Source organism: Lottia gigantea, assembly GCF_000327385.1.
Source record: "Lottia gigantea unplaced genomic scaffold LOTGIsca_158, whole genome shotgun sequence".
NCBI lineage: Eukaryota > Metazoa > Mollusca > Gastropoda > Lottiidae > Lottia > Lottia gigantea.
This window is the reverse complement of record NW_008707924.1, coordinates 151,051-178,222: the sequence shown is the minus strand read 5'-3', so window position 1 is coordinate 178,222 and position 27,172 is coordinate 151,051. Positions and strand designations below refer to the sequence as shown.

The 27,172-nt window shown below is 30.1% G+C and overlaps 2 protein-coding genes across 2 annotated transcripts; one reads left to right on the top strand and one right to left on the bottom strand.

The window, feature by feature from the left end:
- Positions 1-1,278: 1,278 nt before the first annotated feature.
- On the top strand, positions 1,279-6,780 carry LOTGIDRAFT_55729 (hypothetical protein; the record flags this gene model as incomplete). The annotated part of the gene is made up of 6 exons (XM_009050883.1): positions 1,279-1,334; positions 1,962-2,071; positions 2,300-2,506; positions 3,084-3,165; positions 6,335-6,445; positions 6,708-6,780. Coding segments are annotated over 6 exons (639 nt in total), but the record flags the coding sequence as incomplete, so codon positions are not given.
- A 2,590-nt stretch (positions 6,781-9,370) lies between these two features.
- LOTGIDRAFT_141257 (hypothetical protein) lies at positions 9,371-10,474 on the bottom strand (the record flags this gene model as incomplete). Its single annotated transcript, XM_009050882.1, has 1 exon — positions 9,371-10,474. A coding segment is annotated over one exon (1,104 nt), but the record flags the coding sequence as incomplete, so codon positions are not given.
- Positions 10,475-27,172: the final 16,698 nt, after the last annotated feature.

Here is a 27,172-nt window from a genome sequence, read left to right as displayed (position 1 = left end):
TCTATGACAGTTGACAATATCCCTTTAATTCTACCAGTGGCAGATAATTCTTGCTTAAAATATGTCTTAAATGGAAAGAGAATGAAATGCACATTTTGAACAGAGATTGCTTTAATGAATATGTGCCTAAACTGACATTGTTCCAAATATTAATGTTCCTAAAAAGTGTGTGCCTTACTGACCTGCGCTGTAGTGACTGTGTGTTTAGAGTACACATTCTGACTCACTTGTGTTTAAAATGTTTGTGCCTTAATGACGGTGAACCTGCATGGAACCTGCATGGAAATCAATTTGTGGCATGAAATTTGAAATTTAGTGCCAGATAGTTATAAAATGTGCCTAAGCATTCTTCTATAAAAGTTTGAGACAATAGAAGGACTAATTTGAAGCTTTCATGTTTGATGATGTATGTTAGGGGACAATAATTAAAAGAATCATTAGAAAAGAAAAGTTTATTATATTAACATGTGTAATCAGACAAATAAATTCTGGTCATAGAATGGTTTCTGTTATATTTATATCTACACCTGACTTCAGAGTTCTAACAAACAATATACAACAACTCTTACTGTTGATTCCTTGCCAAACATTGATTATTTATTTACAATACCCACTTTCATTTAAAGATAGATTTTTTTTTTACAGAAAAATTTAAAAACAGTATTTAAGTTGTTCCATATAAGTCTGAGCCATATCGAATTTGAATTTTGAATTGTAAGCTTATAAGATATGTGAGCGAAACTGCTATATTATATATGCTGTGGATTCATCTTAATACTATAAATTTTCCTTGCTTCATCTGTGATTCCAGTAATGCCAGATAAAGTTTGATGTTTAATGACATCATGGCTATCAGGTATCATTAGGCTTGATTGGTAAATTTGTAAATTGTGATGGAGAAATCATTAACTTGCCAAGTTTCACAGGAATTTCAAGAACCACTGACAAGGTTTAGAGGCTATTAAGAGTTGCCAATACATGCTAGCAGATCTCTTTTGAATATCTGATGATATAGGATTGTAGTATTGTGAAATGGTACAATCTTTAAATAGATTATTATTATCATGAGAGTTAAAATCTGTTTATTATTGTTATAAATGATGTCAATGGACATATGATTGTCTAGATTAATTTGGCAGATTGTCATGTGCACAATCATATGTTTTCTTTCTTTGTTTGCTTGTATATTATTTTCATCCATGTCTATTTTCAGAATCTAGTGGTTACAGGCTTAATTAGTATCAACTGAAAATGCCAGCCACCAAAAAAGATGTCTGTTACTATGAAATATTAGGAATAGAAAAAGCAGCAACTGCACAAGATATAAAAAAAGCGTAAGTTCAAGAGTTTGTGTTAAAGGGAAATGTTTGTCAATCGTTGACTAAATCGTACCTTAGTCCTGGAAACAGAATTTTTTTTATAGCTACTTTTATCAGTAATATTGTTCACAGCTCACCATCGAAAATCAAGCTTTCAAATCCATATGTGTGTCCAGAATTAATTATCTGCATGCCGACACGTCTTTTGTGGAGACTCAGTAATATAGAAAGGTCACCCATAGAAATAGAAATTCCTAGTTTGGGGTATTTTTGAAGGAATTATTCGATTTTCATACATTTCTAGTACTCAGAAGACTATTTACGTATATTCAAGACCTAAATCAACCCCTGAAAATGACAAACATGTCCCTTTCAAAGACCTCATAAAATTAGGTTTTGCAAAGTTACATTTTCATCATCAATTTTTTGGCTGAAATTGCCATTGAAACTAGAATTTCAAGAAGGAAGAAATAATGTGTCAGCTTCTTTCCATTACCAAGTCTATCGTACAATAAATAATTTCTACTTCTATATGGTGCTGTGTAATATCTACAGATGTTGTACAATCATCATATATTTGTTTTATTGTATTTAATATCAAGTTCTTATGTACAACTCATAAAATGTGTTCTGGTTTTTTAGATATCGGCGCTTAGCTTTACAATGGCATCCCGACAAAAATCCAGATAAAAAGAAAGAAGCAGAGAAAAAGTTTAAATTAATAGCAGAAGCTTATGAAGTTTTATCAGATAGTGAGTTTTATTTCTTATCGAAATGAAAACTATACAGATCTAAGCTTACTGTTAATTCAAAAATTTCAGGGGGTTGTAAAAAAAGAGAGTGCCTCTTGATTGTTGGATTAATGTAAGTGAACCTTCATGTTCTATCCAAGTCACCATGATTTCATATTTTAGCCCTACTTTTCATATAATTGCAGTTAATATTTCATGTTAGTTAACGCCTATCTTTGATTATTACAGCCAAGAAACGAGGTGTCTATGATAGATATGGTAAATCAGGAGTACTAAATGAACCTAGTTTTGAAGATGATTTCAACCAAGGTTACAGCCGACCAGGGCATTTCCACTTTCACTTCAGAAGTGCCGAAGATATATTTAAAGACTTTTTTGGAACAGATAATCCCTTTGAGGATTTCATTATGGGTAAAATATTTGTTGTGTTTGGATGTGTTTTGTATTGCACTAGGGAAGATTGAAACTGTTAACAAGCCTCATGAGAGTGAAATTGATTTTTGCAGAAAGGGCAATAGTGGCTAAAACTGTGTAGTAGTAATCACAATCCAAGAACAGCTTGATCGTGGATGTATGAATCTCTTTGTAAATTTTAGCAAATACATTTTGTCAGATAGAACTTTCCATCCAATATCCAATATACTTTACCAGCATAATTCTGAGATGAGTTGTGTTCACATTAATATGACTGTTAACAGCTAGTCATTTTGTCATATTTTATCTTATGGTAGAAAACTTTACTATTTGCTTGATTTCTGTTCCACTTTTCCTCTTGTATACTTATATACTTGCTCATTCTTGATCAGCTTTTTGGAAACTTTTTCACTGAACCTTTTCGATCTCTGATTAGTGTTTATTTCTTTTGGTATATTTTCTAAAACCAATCAAATCTTCTTTTTTTTTTAGTAACAACTTCAATTCTTAATTTCTACCTTGATTTATAAAATATTTTCTTTTCTTTTACTTTATTTCTGTGCCAATTTCTGTAGTTGATATTTTGAACTAACACTAGATTTTATTGTAGGTCCAAGTCGTGAAATGAATGGTTCGATGTTTGAAAATTCTTTTGTAGGCTTTCCTAGACATAGTAATATGTCATCACATTTTTTCGGAATGGATCCAATCGGCAGTAGTTCAGGGTAAGTAATGGCTATACTTGTGGAATATTTTGATTGGTTCAGGTTTTAAAATGTGAACAATTTATTTCAAAATTTGGCCAATGACTTTCAGAAATATGCCAGTTTATCCAAAGAACTAATTGTATATTGAATCTTGAAATTATTAATGAAGTAAAATGGCTTTAAAACTATAAATAAACCTGAGCCAATAATGAGCCATGGCTTTATATTTAGCTTCTGGCTTTTCTAAATTATGATGACTCACAATATGAGCAATGCTTCTATATTACTATTGTATATCACTTGGCACAAGTTCACTTTTACTGGTTCCAAAACACACCTTATTTTAAGTAAATGTAAGAATTAGATGAAACACAATTAAATATACAAATTACTATGCATTCCCTACCTAATATTTGGCTTCAAGTACCATTTTGCTGAATCATGCTTTCCCTTACAATCATTCCAGAAATTGATTCTGGTTGCTGGTCCTCATTATACTTAACTTAGCATGATACACATTGTCCCTTCATGATCTAAATTACTAAAAATATCAAATGAATTTTCTTGAACTGCATTTTTGTAATGCATGTCACTGAAATCATGAAATCATGCTCAAATATGATTTTGTTTCTAAATAGAAATTTTTAGAGATATTCTAAAAAATAATCTTTGATGAAAGGACTTTTTTTAAAAAAGATTACAAGGGCATATTTGATATCATTATATATCAATGTCAAGTATTTATTATAAATTATATGATTATATATATTTTATATATTATCAATATTATATTTTATTATATCAATATATATTTACAATATTAGTTCATCAGACTGCACTTTGGGTTTTGGTTCTTTCCTTTTATTTCTGTTTTATTAAGTTTATATAATGGTGAAGGTCATTTATTTCATTATCATCCTTCCCCATTTCATTTTTTCATACCATTATTATTTTATCACCTCCAAGAGCACATTTGAAGCAAATAAAAATGGATAGAGCTATCAAAATATTTGCTTAAACAGGCGATAAAACCCTATTTCAACTATCTATGTTCAAAACAATTTACTTCTACATTTCCACAGAAATATATATATTGTTACATATAGCATAAATTGAGCTGTATCAACTGGTAAAGTAGATATTAAGAAAACTGCATGACAAATTGAAAAATTTTCTTATATAATCAGCAAAATTATTATAAATTTTTCAAAAATAATCAATTTGAAGATAATTCAACCTCATTTGACTAACTTGGACTCAGATTTTTATTTAAACTTTTTGTTCCTTTTTGGGGTTTTGAATTTTCATTCATTTCATTTGAGTTTGATTTTTCCTGCATCTTCCCATGAGTTTATTTAACTTCAGCTTGTTAAATCCCTCCTCAAATAATTTTGTCATGCTGGTTTTGAATTTAGTTTATGTTTGTAATGCTTGTTTTTCCTGCATGCTTGAGCATTGTTTTATTGTTAACTGAAATATGTCCACAAGTAAAGCTTTAACTATGAACATCACCTCACTGATTGATTGAACAGCAGGTCCATGAGTTGAGAATTATTTCAGTCATCGCCGACATCGTCACAGACGTACACCAGATAGCCAACAACATCGCAGTCGACAGGAGAGATCACCATTTCATCATCCATTCATTCATCCAGGCTTTCCTAGACTCCATTTTGGTTTTGGACATCAATCCATCTTTGATGATCCCTTTATGGATATGACTAATGCAACTACAGGGTAAACATAACTAGTTTATTTATATTTTGTTCAGCATGTAGATAGAGTTGTTTTAATACCACACAACTTTGTTCAAGCCTCTGGCAGAGTCTGAAACAGTTAAAAAGTAACTATACAACTAAAACCCTTCTTTCCTCTTTTTATGATACCTCAAAAAGTACAACAATGTTTGCTTTCAAGTACCTTCAAAGACACTTCTTTTATCTATGAAAGTCACAAAATTAAAGTAAATACATGGGATAGTGCAGGGGAATAATATAGTAATACCAGATATTGAATTTAAAAGGGTATGAGATTTCACATTCAATCCATCATTTAAGAAAATTGTACATCATGATTTATCACAGACATAAATTGTCAACCAATATAAAACAACTGCTTTAATGTATGACTAAAGATTAACATTTGTTAACACAATTCTTGACTGTGCCAGAGGTCATATAATTAGTTTATGTTCAGTCTTATTGTTCTTTATTTTAGTTTCACTGTGTTATGTAGTGATTAGTTTAGTTGTTGATTTTTAAAAGTTTTTTTCTTTAGTTATTTATTTGCCGTGTGCACTTTTTTTTTATAAAGTTTTGTTCCTTAGTTTGTTATGTTGATTTTGTTGTATAACTTACTCCCTCCCCTTCCATCATATTTTCATCATGATAAACATTCATTCTAAAATGAGGTATATGACCTTGTTCACCAGACAATTCCAATTCAGCTAGTCATTGGAACTCATCTTGTAGACCAATGTTTTGATACTTAATAGTGATATAATTATTCTACTGAATCAACGTTGATTTAATAGAAAATGAGAACTGCCCTATACATTGCAAATTTTGTAATCATTTAAGGCTTCATTTCAATACTACACAAAAGCATCCTCATGTATGGATATTGTCACACAATGCTTAGCACCTATTAATATAAAAACTTGTAACACGTTATGTGTAAAAAAAATATTCTATGATAAATAGGGCTTTTACTGTGAATTTGATAGCGTCTTTTCTGTTAATTATTGTCATTTCTTCTGTAATGTTTATAAGTATTTATGGACATTTTTGTGAAAACTCTAGATGTAATACTTTTCAAAATTAATTATCTGTGAAGATGTCATCCTGTAATTGTAGTTCTTTCAATCCAATCAATGTCCTCTGTAATTGTTCCAATCTGATAACATTCCAAGTCAAATGTTCTTTGAACATTTTCAGAATGCCTTTTTTTGACTTAAGGTATATCTAAATATATACCCAGTGAATAAGGTTAAATTAAATTCTGTATTTTTCGAAAGGAAGTTAATATCCTCAAGGTGCAGTCTTATTTCTCCTTTTTAACTACTTTTTAAAACCATGATAGATTTTGAGATTCAAAATTTGCAATAGATAAGCATAAGATCTGTTATCTTGAATTATTTTAGGTTTACATCATTCTCAAGTACCAATTTCGGTGGGCCAACCATTGGTGGTAATTTTAGATCTACATCCACATCAACCAAATTTGTCAACGGTAAAAAGGTCACTACTAAAAAGTAAGTACAGTTTTATCAGTATTTCAAAATATGAATTAAGATCTTAATGTTTTAAGACATTTTCAATATCAAAATGGCATTTTTCAGGACCTAAATAAAAGTTGAAGTTGTTTTAGGCTGATATTTTGACACTGGTTTAATGTGATGTGACTGCAAGCTTAATTATATGGAAAATATATTTATTGACAAGAACAAAAACATGTTCATTGCCATGGCGTCTTTTTGGTGACATGGTCAAATTAATGTCTTTTTATGGATTCAGAGTGGTAGAAAATGGTCAAGAGACAGTAACAGTAGAAGAGGATGGTAGAGTCACCTCCAGAACTGTCAATGGTGTACAACTAGAAGATGGTGGCACCAGATATAGCATTAAAAGTTAAAAATAACATATTAATATATAGTTGTACAATGCTTCTTATCACTCAAGCTTTATTGTATATTGAGAAAATATATATATCTACATTTATGTCAGATTTTGTATATTTGAAAGGAATATATGTTAGTTTTGTATTTGCAAATTATATTAATTTGTTGCCAGTCCATGGTTTGGATTTGTCCAGTTTCTATATTGTGCTCAATATTTCAATATTGGCTGAGGAATTTGGTTTTTTTAATAAATATACATTTTTGATTTTTTTGTCAATTATTAAATGATAGAAAAAAGGCTAATGAGTAGTAAAAGAGAATAGAATTTCTAATATACAATAAAGATACAGTGAGATGTTTATGTGAATATGTCAGTATTGTGTGTAATATTTATGATTAAGGGGAGGAAACTCTAATTAATGTCTAGTGACAACAGTTTTGAGTTGGATATTTCATCTTTATTGTGAAATAAGTTTTGTGCATCAACACTGCATCTCTGTTTGAGAGAGTGTCATTGCTTTGCCAAAAAAAAAAAAATTGATTAGCTGAACATCTGAATACTGATCAATTATGTTCTATCTGGTCAATAAACTTTTACTGTGATCTCAGTGGGTTAATGTATGCATATATGCACTCACATTTTCTAAAAAGATGCAAAATTCAATTGATAAGTAATTGGCAGTAAAGACAATATTTGCCTTTTTATGTGGTAATAATTTGTGTTTATTTATTTTGAGCTCATATCAAAGAGACATTTTGTTACTATATGAGTTCAGATGAGCTATGAATGGACATATTCTTGCCTTTATTTAGATAATAGTTTTAGTTGATTATTTTATGTTGTAAAAATCATATATCAAAAATATTTTCTGTTTTATGTGTTAATTCATCAAGATTAGACAGTAGATCTACATAGTGAAAAGGCATTGTAGACAAAAATAGTAGAAAAAATTAATTCTGTAGCTCTCACTCATTGTTCCAAGGGACGTTATATAACTGTCTATTTAAAATATAGGCATTCTATTTATTTGATGATATTAATAAGCTCAAGATATGTGAAAAGAATGTTTTTCTACAGGTTTAGAAAATGATTTGCTTTCAATGTTTTTTCAGATTGACTTTCTGACTATGATGAAGAAGTTAATTTTTGGTTCTCACTATAAATATTTTATCAAATTCCAAATTCAAAAAACTGTTGTCACTAATTAAGATGTATGTAAAAACTGATCTATAAAAATGATGTAAATATCTAAGAAATTTATCACGATTTTTTATATTATTCATCTCAATTGTAATAACAATAAGAGATATCAGGTATAATTAATAACAGAAGATATGATAGTTTTATGATTTATTATGTAAACCCAGTAAGAGCCCTGTCATGTGACACCAGTCTTCTCATATATTCATCAATTATCTAACTGTCTCTAACTAAGTTTAGTATATTTGAAATTTAGTTCTACAGCTCATTATGTCATATCTCAGTGATATTTTACTACCTTCTATATCTACTATTTATTATCTTATATTCTTTCCTATAGTTGTAGCTGAATTGAAATCTCTTATCTTGTTCAAGCAATTATAGGCATGTATTTCAGTGTAATTTAGAGACTCTTTCTCCAATGAGAGATAATGCTATAGTATAAAGCAATGAACATAACCATTACCTTACATGCTGTACATTTAGCTTCTTGTAATTTAAAGTAAGAAATGATGGTCTTTGTGAACTAATTATGCTGACTCAACAGTTTCTTTATATCTATAGGCTACTCCTATATCAATTGGGGTCAATGATTGTTGTGATCAGGATATGTCACTCAAAAGAGAACAATGGAATTAAGGATGTTTACTGACAGATTGTCAGATAATTTGTAAAATTGAGTTACCTCCCTTAATACTTCATGTTAAATCCTTGTGAGATGTATTTTTAAGCTGATTTAAGGGTGTGTTTATACCTGAGTGGTTTCAGCCCTAAGGACAATTGTTTCAAAACTTGCTGCATTTTAGCTTTTAACCCGGTAAGAGTTACATCAAAATATAACCATTAAGGTAGCTCAAATTGAACCTCAGGGTGAAATACTAAACATGGAATCCACTCTTAGAATCAGAAACTCTGTAAACATTTGTCTTTCTGTTATGTTTTTCAAATATTTAAATCTCTTCTGAATTAAAGGATGATAACAGATCTCAATTCAAGTGTTTTTTTCTTGCACAATCAGCATTCCTATGGAACACCACCATCAGGGGCAGAAAACTCAATGCATTTCATTTCTGGAATACAAACAAAAGTAAAAGTAGTGCATAGCAGCTGCTTGGTGCCCCTTTTCCAGGATAACCACAATAGAGGCTGTGCACTGGTATCAAAATCATCATTATCTTTTAAACAGACATCACAATTGCATCCATATAACATAATGGGTGACAAATGAATTGATTTGTCCATTGATAACTATATTGATGTCCGTTGCCCAAAGAATGAAATTGCAACAATTAATGCTTAAAATTGATTGACTGGAAAACATTTATCCAAATAGTGTGACTTACATATAAAGTTATATCTCAGTCTTTAGTACAGAAAAAAAATCCCAATATAATATAATATATGTTGTCATCATCATACCTCTCAATATCATCACCATGTCTTTTAATCTTGTTGTCATCATCGTACCTCTCAATATCATCACCATGCCTTTTAATCTTGTTGTCATCATCATACCTCTCAATATCATCACCATGTCTTTTAATCTTGTTGTCATCATCATACCTCTCAATATCAACACCATGCCTTTTAATCTTGTTGTCATCATCATACCTCTCAATATCAACACCATGCCTTTTAATCTTGTTGTCATCATCATGCCTCTCAATATCATCACCATGTCTTTTAATCTTGTTGTCATCATCATACCTCTCAATATCATAACCATGTCTTTTAATCTTGTCATCGTCATACCTCTCAATATCATCACCATGTCTTTTAATCTTGTTGTCATCACCATACCCCTCAATATCATCACCATGTCTTTTAATCTTGTCATCATCATACCTCTCAATATCATCACCATGTCTTTTAATCTTGTTGTCATCATCATACCTCCCAATATCATCACCATGCCATTTAGTCTTGTTGTCATCATCATACCTCCCAATATCATCACCATGGATTTTAATTTTGTTGTCATCATCATACCTCCCAATATCATCACCATGGATTTTAATTTTGTTGTCATCATCATACCTCTCAATATCATCACCATGCCTTTTAATCTTGTTGTCATCATCATACCTCTCAATATCATCACCATGTCTTTTAATCTTGTTGTCATCATCATACCTCTCAATATCATCACCATGTCTTTTAATCTTGTTGTTATCATCATACCTCTCAATATCATAACCATGTCTTTTAATCTCGTTGTCATCATCATACCTTACAATATCATCACCATGTCTTTTAATCTTGTTGTCGTCATACCTCTCAATATCATCACCATGTCTTTTAATCTTGTTGTCGTCATCATACCTCTCAATATCATCACCATGCCTTTTAATCTTGTTGTCATCATCATACCTCTCAATATCATCACCATGTCTTTTAATCTTGTTTCCATCATCATACCCCTCAATATCATCACCATGCCTTTTAATCTTGTTGTTATCATCATACCTCTCAATATCATAACCATGTCTTTTAATCTTGTTGTCATCATCGTACCTCTCAATATCACCATGTCTTTTAATCTTGTTGTCATCATCATACCTCTCAATATCACCATGTCTTTTAATCTTGTTGTCATCATCATACCTCTCAATATCATCACCGTGCCTTTTAATCTTGTAATCATCATACCTCTCAATATCATCACCATACCTTTTAATCTTGTTGTCATCATCATACCTCCCAATATCATCACCATGCCTTTCAGTTTTGTTATTATCCTCTTACCGATCGTACCATCACGATATGATTTTCTTTTTATACCACTTTACAATTTTGTTGTCATCGTCATACCTTCCAATATCACGATACCTTCCAATCATTGTCATTATCCTACTTTTACAATACATACATAAGTACTCCCTAATTGTACGAGGCATATCATTTGGGTGTGGATGTATTTTTGAACATTACATCAGGTTAGGTTATGAAATCGTTTAAGGGGATGTTAATTTTTAACTGCTGCGTGGATTCTCAAAATAAGATGTTAACTTGACAAATCCAGTCATCATAAAGTCAGGCGTTAAGGAAGGTTACCGGCCATTTTTAGTACAATATCAATAACAGTTATGTCAGTGTAAATAAATAAATCAATAAGAGTCTTCAAATGACGGCTGTCACTGTCAAAATCTGATAGTCTCGATATACAAGCCGAGAAAAATATTTGGACACAGGAGCAAACATTTGTGATTTTGATGTATAATTTCTCTCCATACATTTCTTTACGCTCATTTCAGTGCAAAAAAGTAGGACGTAAAACTCCATTCATTTCATTTCATTTTTCAACAAACCGAAAATTGGCATCGTTGGCTTCTATTGCTTTAAATATTCTGACAACCAACAATATATTTTATCAATCGGACGTGTATAAAACAATGCCTGCTCGATTCAAATTTAATATTTTTTCTAAATCCAATCACTTACTCCCTGACTAGATTACCATCAAAGAGTTTTGGATTATGAGAATATTCCATGATTATCTTGTCTAACCAAACGTTGTTTAATGCATTCGTAATTTTATTAAAACCCACAATCTGATTAAAACGCAAACCAAACTTTTATATTCTCTTACATTATTTTGTCGTCGGTTTTCCCTTGTATAATTAACATTGTTTGATCAAACCGGAAATTCATCTAAAGTTTGTTTTTGTTCATTAGTGAAGTGTATTTCACCAAAACACGTTCAAATTGGCCTTCAAACAATATCTAAACGCTATATATATGCTTGGATTCTGATCCATCTTGAACGAATTCCACGCTCATGACTTATTGCTCGTCCTTAACTTAGCCAAAATTAGGCTACACTCAACCAAATCATTTTTTTGAAAGCCCACCATCGTCTTGTTTTATACTGTCTTAGATAAAATGGGAAAATGAAGTTGGATCGGTCTTTCAGGGCGTCGATGTCTTGAAATTTCTTCTTTACCAAACTTTAAAAAGAAACAACCTGAAATGTACGTGCTTCAATATCATGACAAGAGATGATCCTGTAGTCCTGTTTTACTTGGATAATATATGGCCAGTCTGTGATTCAGTGATAAATGTTATTACGTGCTGCCAACCAAAACCATCAGGATTCTAACCTGTTTTCTTGTCTTAAAATGACATGATTTCAGATTACATTTGGATTAGCCAGACGACGATATCACGTGATCTTTAGCTAATGACATTGTTTAATTACTAACTTACACGCGCTGTAATTAAATACTTAAATACGTGAATGCTGAACATCAAATACATTAGATAATTTCAAGATGATGAAGAATTCTATTTGTCGATTTTGAAAAATCATCATTAACTGAGGATTTAAGAATTGGATGATAACTGTGGGTATCTATTTTCACCTAAAGCAAGAAAAGCATCATGCCGCTTATAGTAATGCGGAGTCATAATCGTATATAAGAACACACAAATTAATGATTGAAACAAAAGTTGAATTATATATAAAAAAAAAAAAGACTAACTGATTGGAGATGAATAACATTCTATATCCGGTAACTAAAAATGCAGTCTGATTATTTATCATCTTAAAATTTGTCATATTTTATCTAAAATCTTCAATATTTCATCTAAAATTCTTTAATGTTTCATCTAAAATTCTTTAATATTTCATTCAAATTCTTTTAAATGGAATTCTTCAATACTTATTAAGAAGATTTTCATTCTTCATCTAAAATTTTATTATTATGTATTATTTATTATGAATCTCTTTATCTGAAATTTCTTTCTTTGGAATTTCTTTCATATCAGAATTTGATATAAATTTATATTTCTGAAATTTCAAAAATTCTTCATCTGAAATTTCTTCTTTAAACTTCATAATATAAATTCAAAATTTGAACTTGAAATCTTCCAAGGTCTAAATTTCTTGCACTGTTCCTTAACCTGCAATGTCAATCTGAAATTTCAATATTCTCTTGATCTGAATTTTTTCTTGATGTTAGATGTTGAATTTTTAGACATCCCTGGACAGGAAATAGACTTATATTTCCATTTACAAGACAACGAGATTTCATCTTGAGAGATATAAAACCAGAATTTCAAAGGTAAAATTCCGTTCAATTTTCTTATTAATTAATCCCTTCTAATAACCCCGATATTATCTTCACTCAGACACAAATTAATAATGTTCACATTTCAAATAGATTTGAAGAAATTGATCTGACAGCTCAGTCATTTCATCCCATTTCATCTATCTAACTGACCCCATTGAACCGTGCTGGCAGGTCTACAGCACGTGGAGCGCACACGACATCCTAATCGGATATTGTCATTGGGATTGAACTTTTAAAAAAAGAAAGGTGAAGAAGAAAAGAAATCAACTGTCAAAAATTCCAACATTTCGACTATGATTGTTTTAAAATCGATCATAGAAAAACGATATGAGGATTAACAAAGAACCCACATGTCTATTTCGTGGTTGATATTAATTTTTAGATTTAATTGGATTGATAAATAAATATCAATAATAGAAAAATAATTTAAATCAAAGTGGAGATTTGCGTTCGTCCATTTTGCTATTGGTACATTGGACGAATGAGGACAGGATGAAGAATTATATCAAAACAGTTTGGATAACTAAATAATAATTACAATAAAAAAGTGTTAAATGAATAATGAATAAACGCACATCTTTGTATTTCTGATTTAAAATTATAAGTAACGAATTTAAATTTATATATCGGGTGGCATAGAAAAAACCATAACACTTTTCATTTTATGATTTTTTATATAAAGTATCAAACTAAGATCATAATATTTTGACTTAAGAACTATGGATATATAAGTGATCTTTTCAATAGAAAATAGCTTCATAGTTTGAATTAGCAGTATTTTTAAAATTCCTTGCTATTTTTCTAGATACTAATGGCAAACAGTAAATGGTGAACACAATTTTCAGTACAAACTGCCCATAAACACTTTTTCCAACACAAAATTGCCCTCGGATTAAGAAATTTGGGGTATTTAATTTAAAAGGATAGATGACCAACCCTCGCCCATCTCCCGATTCGATACAGAAGACTACGGTGTTCGGGACTCTGAAGTTGAGAAAGTTTACATTGGATAATCAAATTTCTTCTGGAAACAAGAACTAAAGACAGAAATAGGGACTAATGGAATGAAATATATCTTTACGAAATCTTGAAGAATTCTGGCAGTTTGTATTGACATTGGCTGTTACATAGCCCATTTGGTCAAATAAAGCTTAAATTAAACTTTCGCCATTGGAATTTTTGACGATGAATTTTAAACTGCTGCCATTTCGAAGCGTTTCAAACCAAGAAGCTAATTTTTTTGTGAAAAGATGTCCTATATATCTATAATTATATGAAGTTAAAATTGTATGGCCATAACTTTGATACTGTACGAATAATCCTGAAATGAAAAGTGTTATTCTTTTTTCTGAGTCACCCGATTAAATTACCAAAGATTTAGTATTTAGTACATGTATTAGAAAGTAAAAAAATGAATGGTCATCTTAGCACAAATGCTGATGAAATATTATGAATGAATACAATATATGAGATTCAAACAACAGGAGAAATATCAAATATATATGAACATAAATACGAGATATCATGAACTAAATGAACACATCCAGTGAAATAAGAAAAAATAATGTGAACAAAACGCCGATGTTGAATTATTGTGAATATGATTATAATATAATTATGAACATCACATATTTGGTGAACTATCATGCATATAAAAAACGTCACTGATGAAATATCATGAAAACAAATTATAATATATGACCATTTACGCCACAGATGAATATGATGAAATATCATGAATATAAATCATAACATATAACCATAACGCCACTGCTGAAATATCGTGAATATAAATTAATTCAAATGAATATAGATTATATTATAACCAAAACGAAGACATATCATGAATATAAATCATAATATATGACAATAACAATGTATGACCATAACGCCACTGCTGAAATATGAATGAAAATTATTACATATGACCATATCGTCGCTGATGAAATATCATGAATATAAATTATAATATATGACCAAAAAGATGAAATAGCATGAATATAAATTATAATATAAGACCTAAACAACGCTGATGAAATATCATGCATATGAATTATAATATACGATCATATCGTCTCTAATGAAATGAATATAAATGTGTGATCATAAAGTCGGTGATGAAATATCATGAATATAAATTATAATATAAGACCTAAGCATCGCTGGTGAAATATCATGAATATAAATTTTATTATAAGAAAATAATTTTGTTGATGGATTATCATGAATATAAATTATGATATGTGATTATAACGTCGCTGTTGAAATTTCATGAATATAAACCATAATTATAAGACCATAACGTTGCTGATGAATTATCATGAATATAAATTTTAATGAATATTACATAACCATATACCAAACTGAAATGACATAAACCATCTATTGTTGAAATTCCTTTTTTATCCAAAATTGAATGAAATAAAGCTATCTTTTTAGAAAAAAAAATGTAAACTTTATTGAGAACATAAGGAATATCCAAACATCTATATTAAATTTTGCATAAAATATCTACATCAGCTATTACAACATGAAAAATATAGAAAATTGATATGAAATATGCAAAAGAATGTTCTTCCAATCAGATAAAAGTGCGTTAAAAAATCTTGCGAAAAATGCCCTCGAACTTTTTTCATGTAAAAAAAACTAACAAATTTTAGACATGATGTTAACGAATTCTGTTCGGTATTAGAAACATGACCATTATTAGTGATTTCAGATTTCAGCTCGTTTTACATGATGGAACGTTTGATCTTTTATATAACTCATTACGTACACCAATGACAAACTATGGCTTAAGGTGAAGAACGACAGAAAAAATGGCGATGTCAATTATTTTTCGTTAAGAAGAAAGAAAAACTGGCCGTATCAATTATTTTTGGTTTAAAGACTAATGCGAAGTAATGAACTGATTCTGACATCAAACACTCCTCCATTAAAAACAAGAAAAACTTTCTCTTTCTTCTCCAAGACAAATTTCTCTTCTGCTGCCATTTTAATTATTTGCTTCAGGCCTCATATTAAGAATTCCTGAGTATTTTCCGAGAATTGATGGCTATTTTTCTCACCTGATTTACCTTAAAGAGACAGCCAGGTGATATGAAGCTAATGACTAATATTTTATTACATTACATTCATTCTGTCAGCTAAAATCAACCTCATAGACAGACATAGTAGACAGTGTCATAATGTAACCATTTCTTCAACGATCAACGTCGAATCTAAATAATGGTAATAATCAATTTTTTTTTAATTTAAAGTCATATTAGAAAAAGTCCCTGAGACTTGTATCGATCTTTCAACAAAAATAAGAAGATCATTATACAATGCCGTAGTAAAAACATAAATTAATAACTACAATTAATAAGCTAACAGTACAAAATGAAATTCTCGTTAAATATGTCCATTTCACCATATCTAAATGTTGAAAATCATCATCAAATAAATATGATTTTAATTGTTGATGCTGATGATGGAAGAGGAAATGGTGATATATAATTTGATTTTGAAGCCTTCAATGATGTGCGTGCATTACAGGATAGAATTTTCCGCTAGAATATTCAGTATAATAAGTGGATTACTGTCGTAGTACCGTCAGCTCACCAAGTCCATCTTGCTTGATTGAATCAACAGCAATATTTGTCGTCTGATTACAGATTGCAGACGTCGGATTTGAAGAAATAATTTCCTTCATTTCTGTCAATTTACCGCCTAAGTTTTTCTTCAATATTTAATTATTGAATTCAAAAGAATATTCGTACATTTTTAAACGTGAAACGAAACGTTCGGTTTGAATTCAGAAAGGGACGTGAATTCAATATTTTTCCAAGCCCTGGTTACATGAAGTCTGTTTTTATCTGCTGTATTTATTAAGCGCTCAAGGTCAATATTTATCAAAATCTTCGTTATGTGAATTTAATAGTTATTCAATCCCTTTTCAGTATTTATGAGTCAGTACTCACTAAACTGCTGGATATATTATGAAGTCAGTATTCATCAAGCTCACATTTTCGTAAAGTTTATACTTATAAAACCCTTGATTATGTGAATTCAGTATCCTCAAACTCTTGGTCATCAGAGAACACCACCTGGTTGTGTTCTAGGGGACTGATTAGCTGCTTCAATTCTATCTTAAGAAGTACAATTCAGCTAATGTTATCAAGGACCAAGATAATACATGCATTTGAAAATCCCTGGAAGTTGGTTTCAAATTAATAATGCTTTCTTTTAGGCTGATATCACCGCCCCTGTATTAAAACATTTACATCAACACGTTTCATTTCTTTCCCAAATGATTCGTTAAAGACTGCTAAACTTATTTATCTCTGTGATTTTGTTAGCTTGTCGATATATCTTTGCTGGAGATTGGGATTTGGATGTCTGCAATACATTATCATATACATAAAAAATTTTTTTATTAAACTCACTTATATTGTTACCATAGATCCTTCTTACTACGAAGTAAAATTATGAGGTTTATAAGAAAATGAAAATACCTATACTTATATGAATAGAAAGTAGAACGATGAGTGACCGATCAAAAAAGGTCAAAGTCTTTTTTTTTTGTTTATCCAGACTGTACATACATGGACATTTATGAGTGGTTAAAACTCTCAATTATATACAATAAGAACACAATGATATGATTAAGAATACATGATTATTCATTATAAACACCAACAGATCAAACAGTTTGCTTAATTTGATACTGAAAAATAAGGAAACCCATCTTTAATATATATCTGATGCTATCTATTCTAAATACATCGCATAATATTTATTCTAAATATATCCGGTGCTATCTATTCTAAATATGTCTCATGCTATCTATTCTAAGTATATCCCATGCCATTTGTTCTTTAATATATCGCATAATATTTATTCTAAATAAACCTCATGCCCTCTATTCTAAATATATCGCATGCTATCTATTCTAAATATATCTCATGATATGTGTTCTAAATATATCCGATGCCATCTGTTCTTTAATATATCGCATAATATTTATTCTAAATATATCCGGTGCTATCTATTCTAAATATATCCCATGCTATCTATTCTAAATATATCCCATGCCATCTGTTCTTTAATATATCGCATAATATTTATTCTAAATATATCCGGTGCTATCTATTCTAAATATATCTCATGCTATCTATTCTCAATATATCCCATGCTATCTGTTCTAAATATATCCCATGCCATCTGTTCTTTAATATATCGCATAATATTTATTCTAAATATACCTCATGCTATCTATTCTAAATATATCGCATGCTATCTATTCTCAATATATCTCATGATATCTATTCTAAATATATCCCATGCCATCTGTTCTTTAATATATCTGATGCTATCTATTCTAAATATATCTCATGCTATCTATTCTAAATATATCTCATGCTATCTATTCTAAATATATCGCATGCTATCTATTCTAAATACACCTCATGCTATCTATTTTAAATATATCTCATGCTGTCTATTCTCAATATGTCTCATGATATCTGTTCTCAATATATCTCATGCTATCTATTCTAAATACATCGTAAATATCTATTCTAAATACATCGTAAATATCTATTCTAAATATACCTCATGCTATCTATTCTAAATATATCTCATGCTATCTATTCTAAATATATCTCATGCTATCTATTCTAAATATATCCCATGCCATCTGTTCTTTAATATATTGCATGCTATCATCTCTAAATATAGCGCTTATCTATTCTAATATATCTATTCATGTATATCTCGTGATATCTATTCTAACGATATCTCTTGATATGTATTCTAACGTTATCTCATGATATCTATTTCTAAATATATCTTATTAACCATTCCTACTACATGTATATCTCGTGATATCTATTCTAACGATATCTCATGATATCTATTCTAAATATATCTCATTATATCACTTCTAAATCTCATTCGATCAATTTCTATATATTATTGTGTTGTGTCTCACATATTCATATTCAAATCATGGTTTTCAATTTGAAAATTATTTCAGCATTTTTAATCTATCAAATCGCATAATATAATAATCATTGTACATATATCTTTTTTTGTCGTTTTACCACATATTTGAAATTCATATCGTGTTATTTAAATTTGTCTCAATGTAATAATTTTCATACATTGACGATAATCTTGAATCTTAAAATATGTCTGAGTAAATATAAAATATAGGAAGTTTTTTTTAACCCAACGTGTTTAAACGTTAATTAATAATCGTTGATTTTTTTGTATTATAAAGACACGTAATAATGAAATCCGATAATAACCAGCACCCAAATTACCTCTGATTTTATTATCCTTTTCAAAAATGGTATATTTACATATGAAATGTTATTTAACCAGAACAAAGGATTTAATAGAAAAAGTCAGAACTAGTATGTAGGCCTACTTCATGTTTTCAATGACGACCCAACAGACATTTTTCAGGCGCATATCCAAAGAAGAAATCAAATTGCAGTTTCAATTAGAGCCTATATGTAATTATAAATACACATTTTATTTGAAATTTAAGAATATCAAAATTTCAGTTAACAATGTAACGTTTTAGATAAAAAAAAAAAGCAATCCAAAAGGACCCTTTGAAGCAATCCAAATTTATACATCATAGGAATAGGTGTGCCATCCGTCTGACCAATGGTACTTTAGTCGCAGACACGGGGATTTGTTAGCTAATCTAATTGGTAATAGTATTTACAGCTCATCGTCGAAATTTTAGCCTTCAAATCAACCTGCGTCCCGAATTATTCGCATTTGAACGTTAAAATGAAGTCTCGTTATTTCCTGAGACTTTGTCAGATATAAACAAAAAAAAAAAAGCTATTAATAGAAATTGAAATTCTTTTTGTAGATTTCTAGTACTTCTTAAGACTGTTTACATATATGCAAGACCTAAATCAACTCCTGAAAATGGCGAACTTTCCTCCTTTAATCGGTTTATGTTATGACACTGGCAGCCAAAAAGCTCCATTAATGAAACATTGAAATGGTCCCCATTTAAAACATTGAAATGGTCCTCATTTAACACATTAAAACAATCTTCATTTAAAACATTGAAACAATCTTCACTTAAAACATTGAAATGGTCCCAATTTAAAACATTGAAATGGTCCCCATTTAAAACATTGAAATGGTCCTCAGTTAACACAATCTTCATTTAAAACATTAAAAAAATTAAAACATTAGAACAATCTTCATTTAAAACATTAAAACAATCTTCAGTTAAAACATTTAAAAAATTAAAACATTAAAACAATCTTCATTTAAAACATTAAAACAATCTTCATTTAAAACATTAAAACAATCTTCATTTAAAACATTAAAACAATCTTCATTTCAAACATTAAAACAATCTTCATTTAAAACATTAAAACAAGTCTTCATTTAAAACATTAAAACAATCTTCAGTTAAAACATTAAAACAATCTTCACTTCAAACATTGAAACAATCTTCATTTAAAACATTGGAACAATCTTCATTTAAAACATTAAAACAATCTTCATTTAAAACATTAAAACAATCTTCATTTCAAACATTAAAACAATCTTCATTTAAAACATTGAAACAATCTTCATTTCAAACATTAAAACAATCTTCATTTAAAACATTAAAACAATCTTCAGTTAAAACATTAAAACAATCTTCACTTCAAACATTGAAACAATCTTCATTTAAAACATTGGAACAATCTTCATTTAAAACATTAAAACAATCTTCAGTTAAAACATTAAAACAATCTTCATTTCAAACATTAAAACAATCTTCAGTTAAAACATTAAAACAATCTTCACTTCAAACATTGAAACAATCTTCATTTAAAACATTGGAATGGTCTTCAGTTAAAACATTGGTACAGTCTTCATTTAAAACATTGAAATGGTCCCCATTTAAAAAAAATATAACAAATCTCAATAACATAATACATGTATATATTTTGCCCCTTGGCGCAATTTCTTCCATTCTACAGCGAATATAGGGTACGATTTTTTAAAATATCATTCATTGCCTGCACAAGTTAAATTGGTCTTGTAGAAAATGGTTTGGAATTTTTTATTGACTGCTATTATGTAAAATCTGATAATTCTTATTATCTATTTGATTTATCGATTTTTCAACAAAATATGAACAATAATCAAAGAAAAAGGCCTATAAAACGATAAAAAAGTTCGCACGCGACTATTAACTATAAGCCTGGAGGTGTAACGCTCCATAAACAATATAACGGTAAAGACTATTAACGTAGGAGGAGAACAGAACAGCCAACGTTGTGATAAATGTCAGATCCCCGGGGGGTTAAGTGTAACAGCCTATTATAATGCTGCTATGTTCAAGAACCCAACGTGATTTTTGTTAGTCTAGATATTGACAATCATGAAAGTGGAGCAAAAAATTAATGTTCGAAAAACTCCACCATGAAATCTTGGATTTTAGTTGTTCTGTTTTGTCTTCCATGCGTGCTCAGTGCAGGTAAGCATTATAGCTTTTTGATCATTTCGTCTGCTCTCTAACGGTAGTCAAGCTATTATGTATATAGAGGGCAATGGCGGAGTTGTTTTATTGCGGCTTGCTTGGTGTTTTATTATTGCCAGTCGGCACTCTTTGTTAAATATCTTACCGTAGCTTACATATTATCAGATTTGGACCTAAGTCTGGTGTTTGTAAGATGGGGATTTACAGGATGTTGTCAGTTAAGTGGAAGGAATGGGAAGATTCGATGTGCAGAGTATTTGGTTGAACATGGGGCAATTTGAATAAAAGTCACCTTTAATAAATAACAGTAAATCATTAAACTGTGATGAATATTAAAATATTTGACAGTTGCAGGGGGATTTGACAGTCTGTAACAAAAATTTAGGAAAGGGGATTTTAGAGGACTATGTTGAAAAATATTAAATCTCATTCCAAATATGAGACATTACTGTTAACAATTTAACCTGTTCATTATAAACATGTTTTTACACTGTTACAACATATTCAATTGTTGACATCAATGTCATATGTTCACTTTTAAGAGAAGGAAATATCTGATATAATTTACGGGAAGGATTTTGAATAGATATATGAACTAGCTATGCAAATCTTAATGGAACAATCTTATTATGGGGTTACAAGGGTACCATCAATTATCAAGCCCACGAAGATGTTATTTACATTAATTATAGAATGTATGACAATTTTGGCCTTTTACTGAGGCATACTTGCACTAGGAGATGCCAATTGTATTTTATGATTAGTTTTTGGAGAAAATGGTGATATATATGTATAATATAGATATAATAAATTTACTAAAACATGTCCATTGTCCAGTAATAAAAAAATTTGAAATTAACAGGCACAGCCATGTTTTCTTGACTTAATAGATTTATCTGGTTGATTTATGTCAAGTAAAATTGAAAAATGTAGTGAAAGAAACTTTATTTTGAATAATGATCTGACAAACTAATCAAATTTCTGACACTTTTAACTTAATTTTGATTTATGTACCATTTTTATTCTCCTTTCCAGGCCTCTGTTGATTTTATGGTGCACATTTTTATGTAGTATTATTTCATCTTTAGGTTTATTTTGAAAAAGTCATGTTATTGTCAGGATATAGAACCACAAACAAATTTTCAAAAAAAGACTTACGTTGGTAGAAATGGACTTATAGGGTTTTTAAGACACCATACATCATTTTTAAATAATTATAAATACTGTTAATGATTTATAGTTTAATTATTTTAATCTTCAGTGTCCTCCCTGCCTCAGATCATATGATTTTGTTTCAATTTTCATGAGTTACTTTATCACTCATCCTCACCTTTCAACTAGAATCTTAGAAAAATATTGTTAAAGGATTGTAAAGAGCTGCTATTGATATAAAAGGACCTTTGTGATAATGACATCCTAAAATGCATAGTTTAAGTGGAATTGCAAGAACCATAGATGTCTGGTTGAAAATTGGAATGGTGCAAATCTATGTCATCAGTGTCCCTTATACACATATAATTCTTAGAAAACCTCTTTACAATCCCTTTAATAAGTAAAAATGTAAAAAATATGCTGATATGAACATTTTGAATATTCAATTATTGTGTAACTTATAGCCCAGTTAATATGAAACAATAAGAAAAATTATTCTGCTTTTTAACATTTTTTTTAATTATTCATCAATTTATTAGCAATAATATAAATGTTCTTTCCACCATAATGGTTTAAGATTCAGGCATGACTTGATAATTGATACTATCCCATGCAGAAATAAAAAAAAAACTGTAGCTATTATAATAAGTTATAGTCTGATATGACTGATAATTAAGTTAACTGTAGTTTATTACAAATAACTGACACCACCACCTGAGTTGTTTGATATTAGAAGCAGTTGTTAATCAAGTTATTCAGTACACAATTAATCTATCAATTAGATGATTACTTAATTAATTTGCTTAATATGTCTTAATTATCATATTATCGACACTTTCTGCAAAGTAAAATTGAACACTGATTGTAATTTGTTCTTAACTTTATAAAGTTTTTGTATTTCAGAATTGTCCTGTTGTTCAACTATCAAGAATTTATCATGTAGATATGTCTGTGATCAGGTAGGTTACATAGTTTTTCATTAAAGGGATTGTAATGGGGTTTTATGTGTATCATATTGCATCAATTTGCAACATTCCAATTTTCAGTCAGACATCTGTGGTTCATGCAATTCAACTAAAACTAGGGGTTTTATGGCGTTGATACTGAGCTCATTTTAAGTTTAACATCTAACAGAAAATGGAATGATGCAAATAAAAAGATGTTAGAAAACCTCTTTACATAATGATATTTTTCATACCTACCAGAATCAACTGAATGTTGACTCAGGTGACCTAAGAAAGGCAGTAGCATTGCTAGCTCAATATGGTGAATGGCTAGTAATTTTAACGCACAAAACCTTCAAATATACAAATCCTTAGACCCTAGGTAAAACATCAATCTAGCTCACATCTTATCTATTGTTTTGGCAATGCCAAGTATTTTCAATTTTTTCTAATTAACTATTCTATGTTGAAGAGAATTGAAATCTCAAGTATACTCAGTATAAAATGTCATTATCTTCTCTCTTAACATAATTACAAAACTTTATCTCAAAATTAGAGAATGATAATAAATTGACAAAAAGCCAGAAATGTGTGTTGATTTTTTCTGGTTATCTCTGGAGTTGTTTGATAAGAAAAAATAACGTTTCTGGAAAGTCACCATGAGGTCTGTAAAAAGTACTGTAGATACTGTAGATTTTCTGTTTTTGAAGCTATACATATCTAAAAAGAAAAAAGAAAATCAGGTTTAATTAATTTTCCATTTTGACAAAGTTTTTTGAATGAAATTATAATGCAAGACGTCATTTTTACTGGCCTGGATTGTTCTTATGGTCTGTAAAGCGTCCTGTTGTTCAGATGAAATTCTTACTAGTGTGAATGTTTTTTTCCTGAATTCAACTTGATATAGAATTATAAAATATAAGTAATTAGGTGTTTCACTTTTTAAAGCACAATTTTATTATAAAGAATAGTAGTGATAAGGATATTCGGTAAGTACCAATGCTCCTCAATGTATGCCAGTGGTGTGCCAAATTGTCTGTCAGCCTGGTTGCATCCAATTTTCTATGTAAGCGGGGCATGTTGTCTGGAATTTAGAATGTTATTATTTGATTATGCTGTGACTCTATTATTATTGACAGTGATATAACAGTATTATCAATACAGAAGCCCCAGGCAACCAGAATTTTTTTTATCAACTTAAAATCTCGAAAAGATTGAATTAAATCAAATGCCATATTAAACAGTTAATAGATATTTACAGTTTGTCTAAATAATGCTATTAAATTGTTATAGCTCTCAGCTTCCAATATAATGATAGCATACTTTTATTAAAAGTGCACAATTTCCAATAATTTACCAAGAAAATCGAACACAACCCTAACTTAGCATTACTATATTGATATTAAACAGTCTTTTTATTCTTAAACAGTTGGTTGGTTATTGCTGTATACCAACGTGTATTTTCAGCTGAAATTCAGACCATTACTTTTCATCACTAATCAGTGTATACGCAATTTTTGGAAATATTAAGAATAATATCATTAATATATTTGGCTTGGAATCTGTTTCATGTCTTGTTGGAGCAGCACACTTCAAAAGTTCTGCTACTGAAATATTGTTGGATTTGAAAGAGATTTTATAATGTGTTAGTGGTGTAACAAAATGATATAGTCAACATAATGTTATAAAATATTGAATCATCTGATCATCAGGCTGAAGTTCTAACTAAGTAATCATTGAATCGATCTGCAATTTGAAACAATAGATTGTGATTTCTGATTAATTTAAACACGATTATTGACATGTTATTATTGTGCTTGTCTAGATCATTGATACAGCTCATTCTTCACAGATCTATATTACAACACAAAGGCCACGCTTAGTTAATTCATTGTTGGTAGAATACATCCAAATCATGCTAGTACTATTTGTTAGGGGATTTGAATATGCATCAAAGGTCTCTCAGGATTCTACATAGATTCATAGATAACTCTTGTTGTATGTTTGATGTATGTTCTAAATATAACCAATGCAGAATTACATGTTAGTGATTAAGATAGGTTTTGAGCCATAAAGGTAACAAGACAGACAGGAGCACCAAAAGTGCTGGCCAAGATATCTTTCTACCTGTACAGAGCCTGAAATTTTTGAGTATTGCTGATTGAAGTATTATTTTAGCTTGGCCTGATAAAGCTGACTATTGAGTGCAGTCATTATGAACTGTAACAGCAAAGATGATTGATAACAATATGTTTAATATTCTAAATGAATTATGATGCCTTCCCTAAGATTCCAAAAGTTGATAAACTAGTCCTGTCACAATAGCATATTTCTGGTGGTTTTTTTTCTGTGTATTGTTATATAAACAATGATAAGAAGTTTTAGGCTGTGATAAGATATTCATGTGATAAAAAATAGATTTATTATGAAGTGAATATAAAGGAGTTATGATAGGAAAAAATGAGCGTTGCAAGCTGTATGCAGATTTAATTTCATCAAATGTTCCCCCTTTCACATGCATCCAGCCATGATTACGAGATGTAAATAAAGTCATTGTAAGGCCAAATAAAAAAAAAATTAATTGGTTATCGTCCTTGTTACTAGAAAAAGGCGGGTAGGGGGGGAGGTTTTTTTTTTTTTTTTTTTTTTGGGAGTCCAGTATTAAAGGAGTTGCCGGTATATATGAAATACTTCCCCATGCACGCCCTGCCCCATGCACACCCTGCCCCATGCACACCCTGCTAGGGTAGAGGTGCATTGAATTCAAAATTGCACTATCGCAAATAGCCTTCAAACCACTTGAACCTGTTGTATTTTAAAAAGAAAAAAAACATCAAAACTGCCGAGTACTGACTACTGTCATAGATGAAAAACAATCAAATAACACGCCAGCAATTAGTCACGTGACCTTGTCTATCGCTGCCAGAAATATTTTTGAATGGGAAAGTAGCAACAAAATCTACAATCATTGGCCTCCATGGCCAATCAAAGCCTCCCGTATATTCCAATCTAAAAAAACATAGTGCACACGATCTGTTTGAACGATTGATGTTGAAATATGTGGATGAAACATTCAAACTCACCAACTAGGACTTGGACAAATGATCGTCTGCATTCCTCCTGCAGCGGCTCGCTGTCAAATTTTCCGGCTACCAATTCTGAGTAGAATTCGGAAAGTGTCTTGTCGCTGGAGATGCAAACCCCACACCATGCTTTCAATAATGTGGGGTTTTTATCTTGCGCAATGCTAGCTACTACAAAATCCATTACATTAAATAAAAATGCGAAGACTAGTAAGTAGGCTAGTTTAAATGAATGCAGGATCAAAACAGTACTGAGTTCAATAACTTCAATGCGCAAGCGCAATGTCAAGGGAGGTAATTGTACCGGAAGCATTGTTATTTCGATAAATTTGGACACTCGGCACGCTTTTTTAGACATTTTATGAGAAAATAAAAAATATATCGAGTCGGGCCGTTTTCTCCGGTCGGGCGGGGA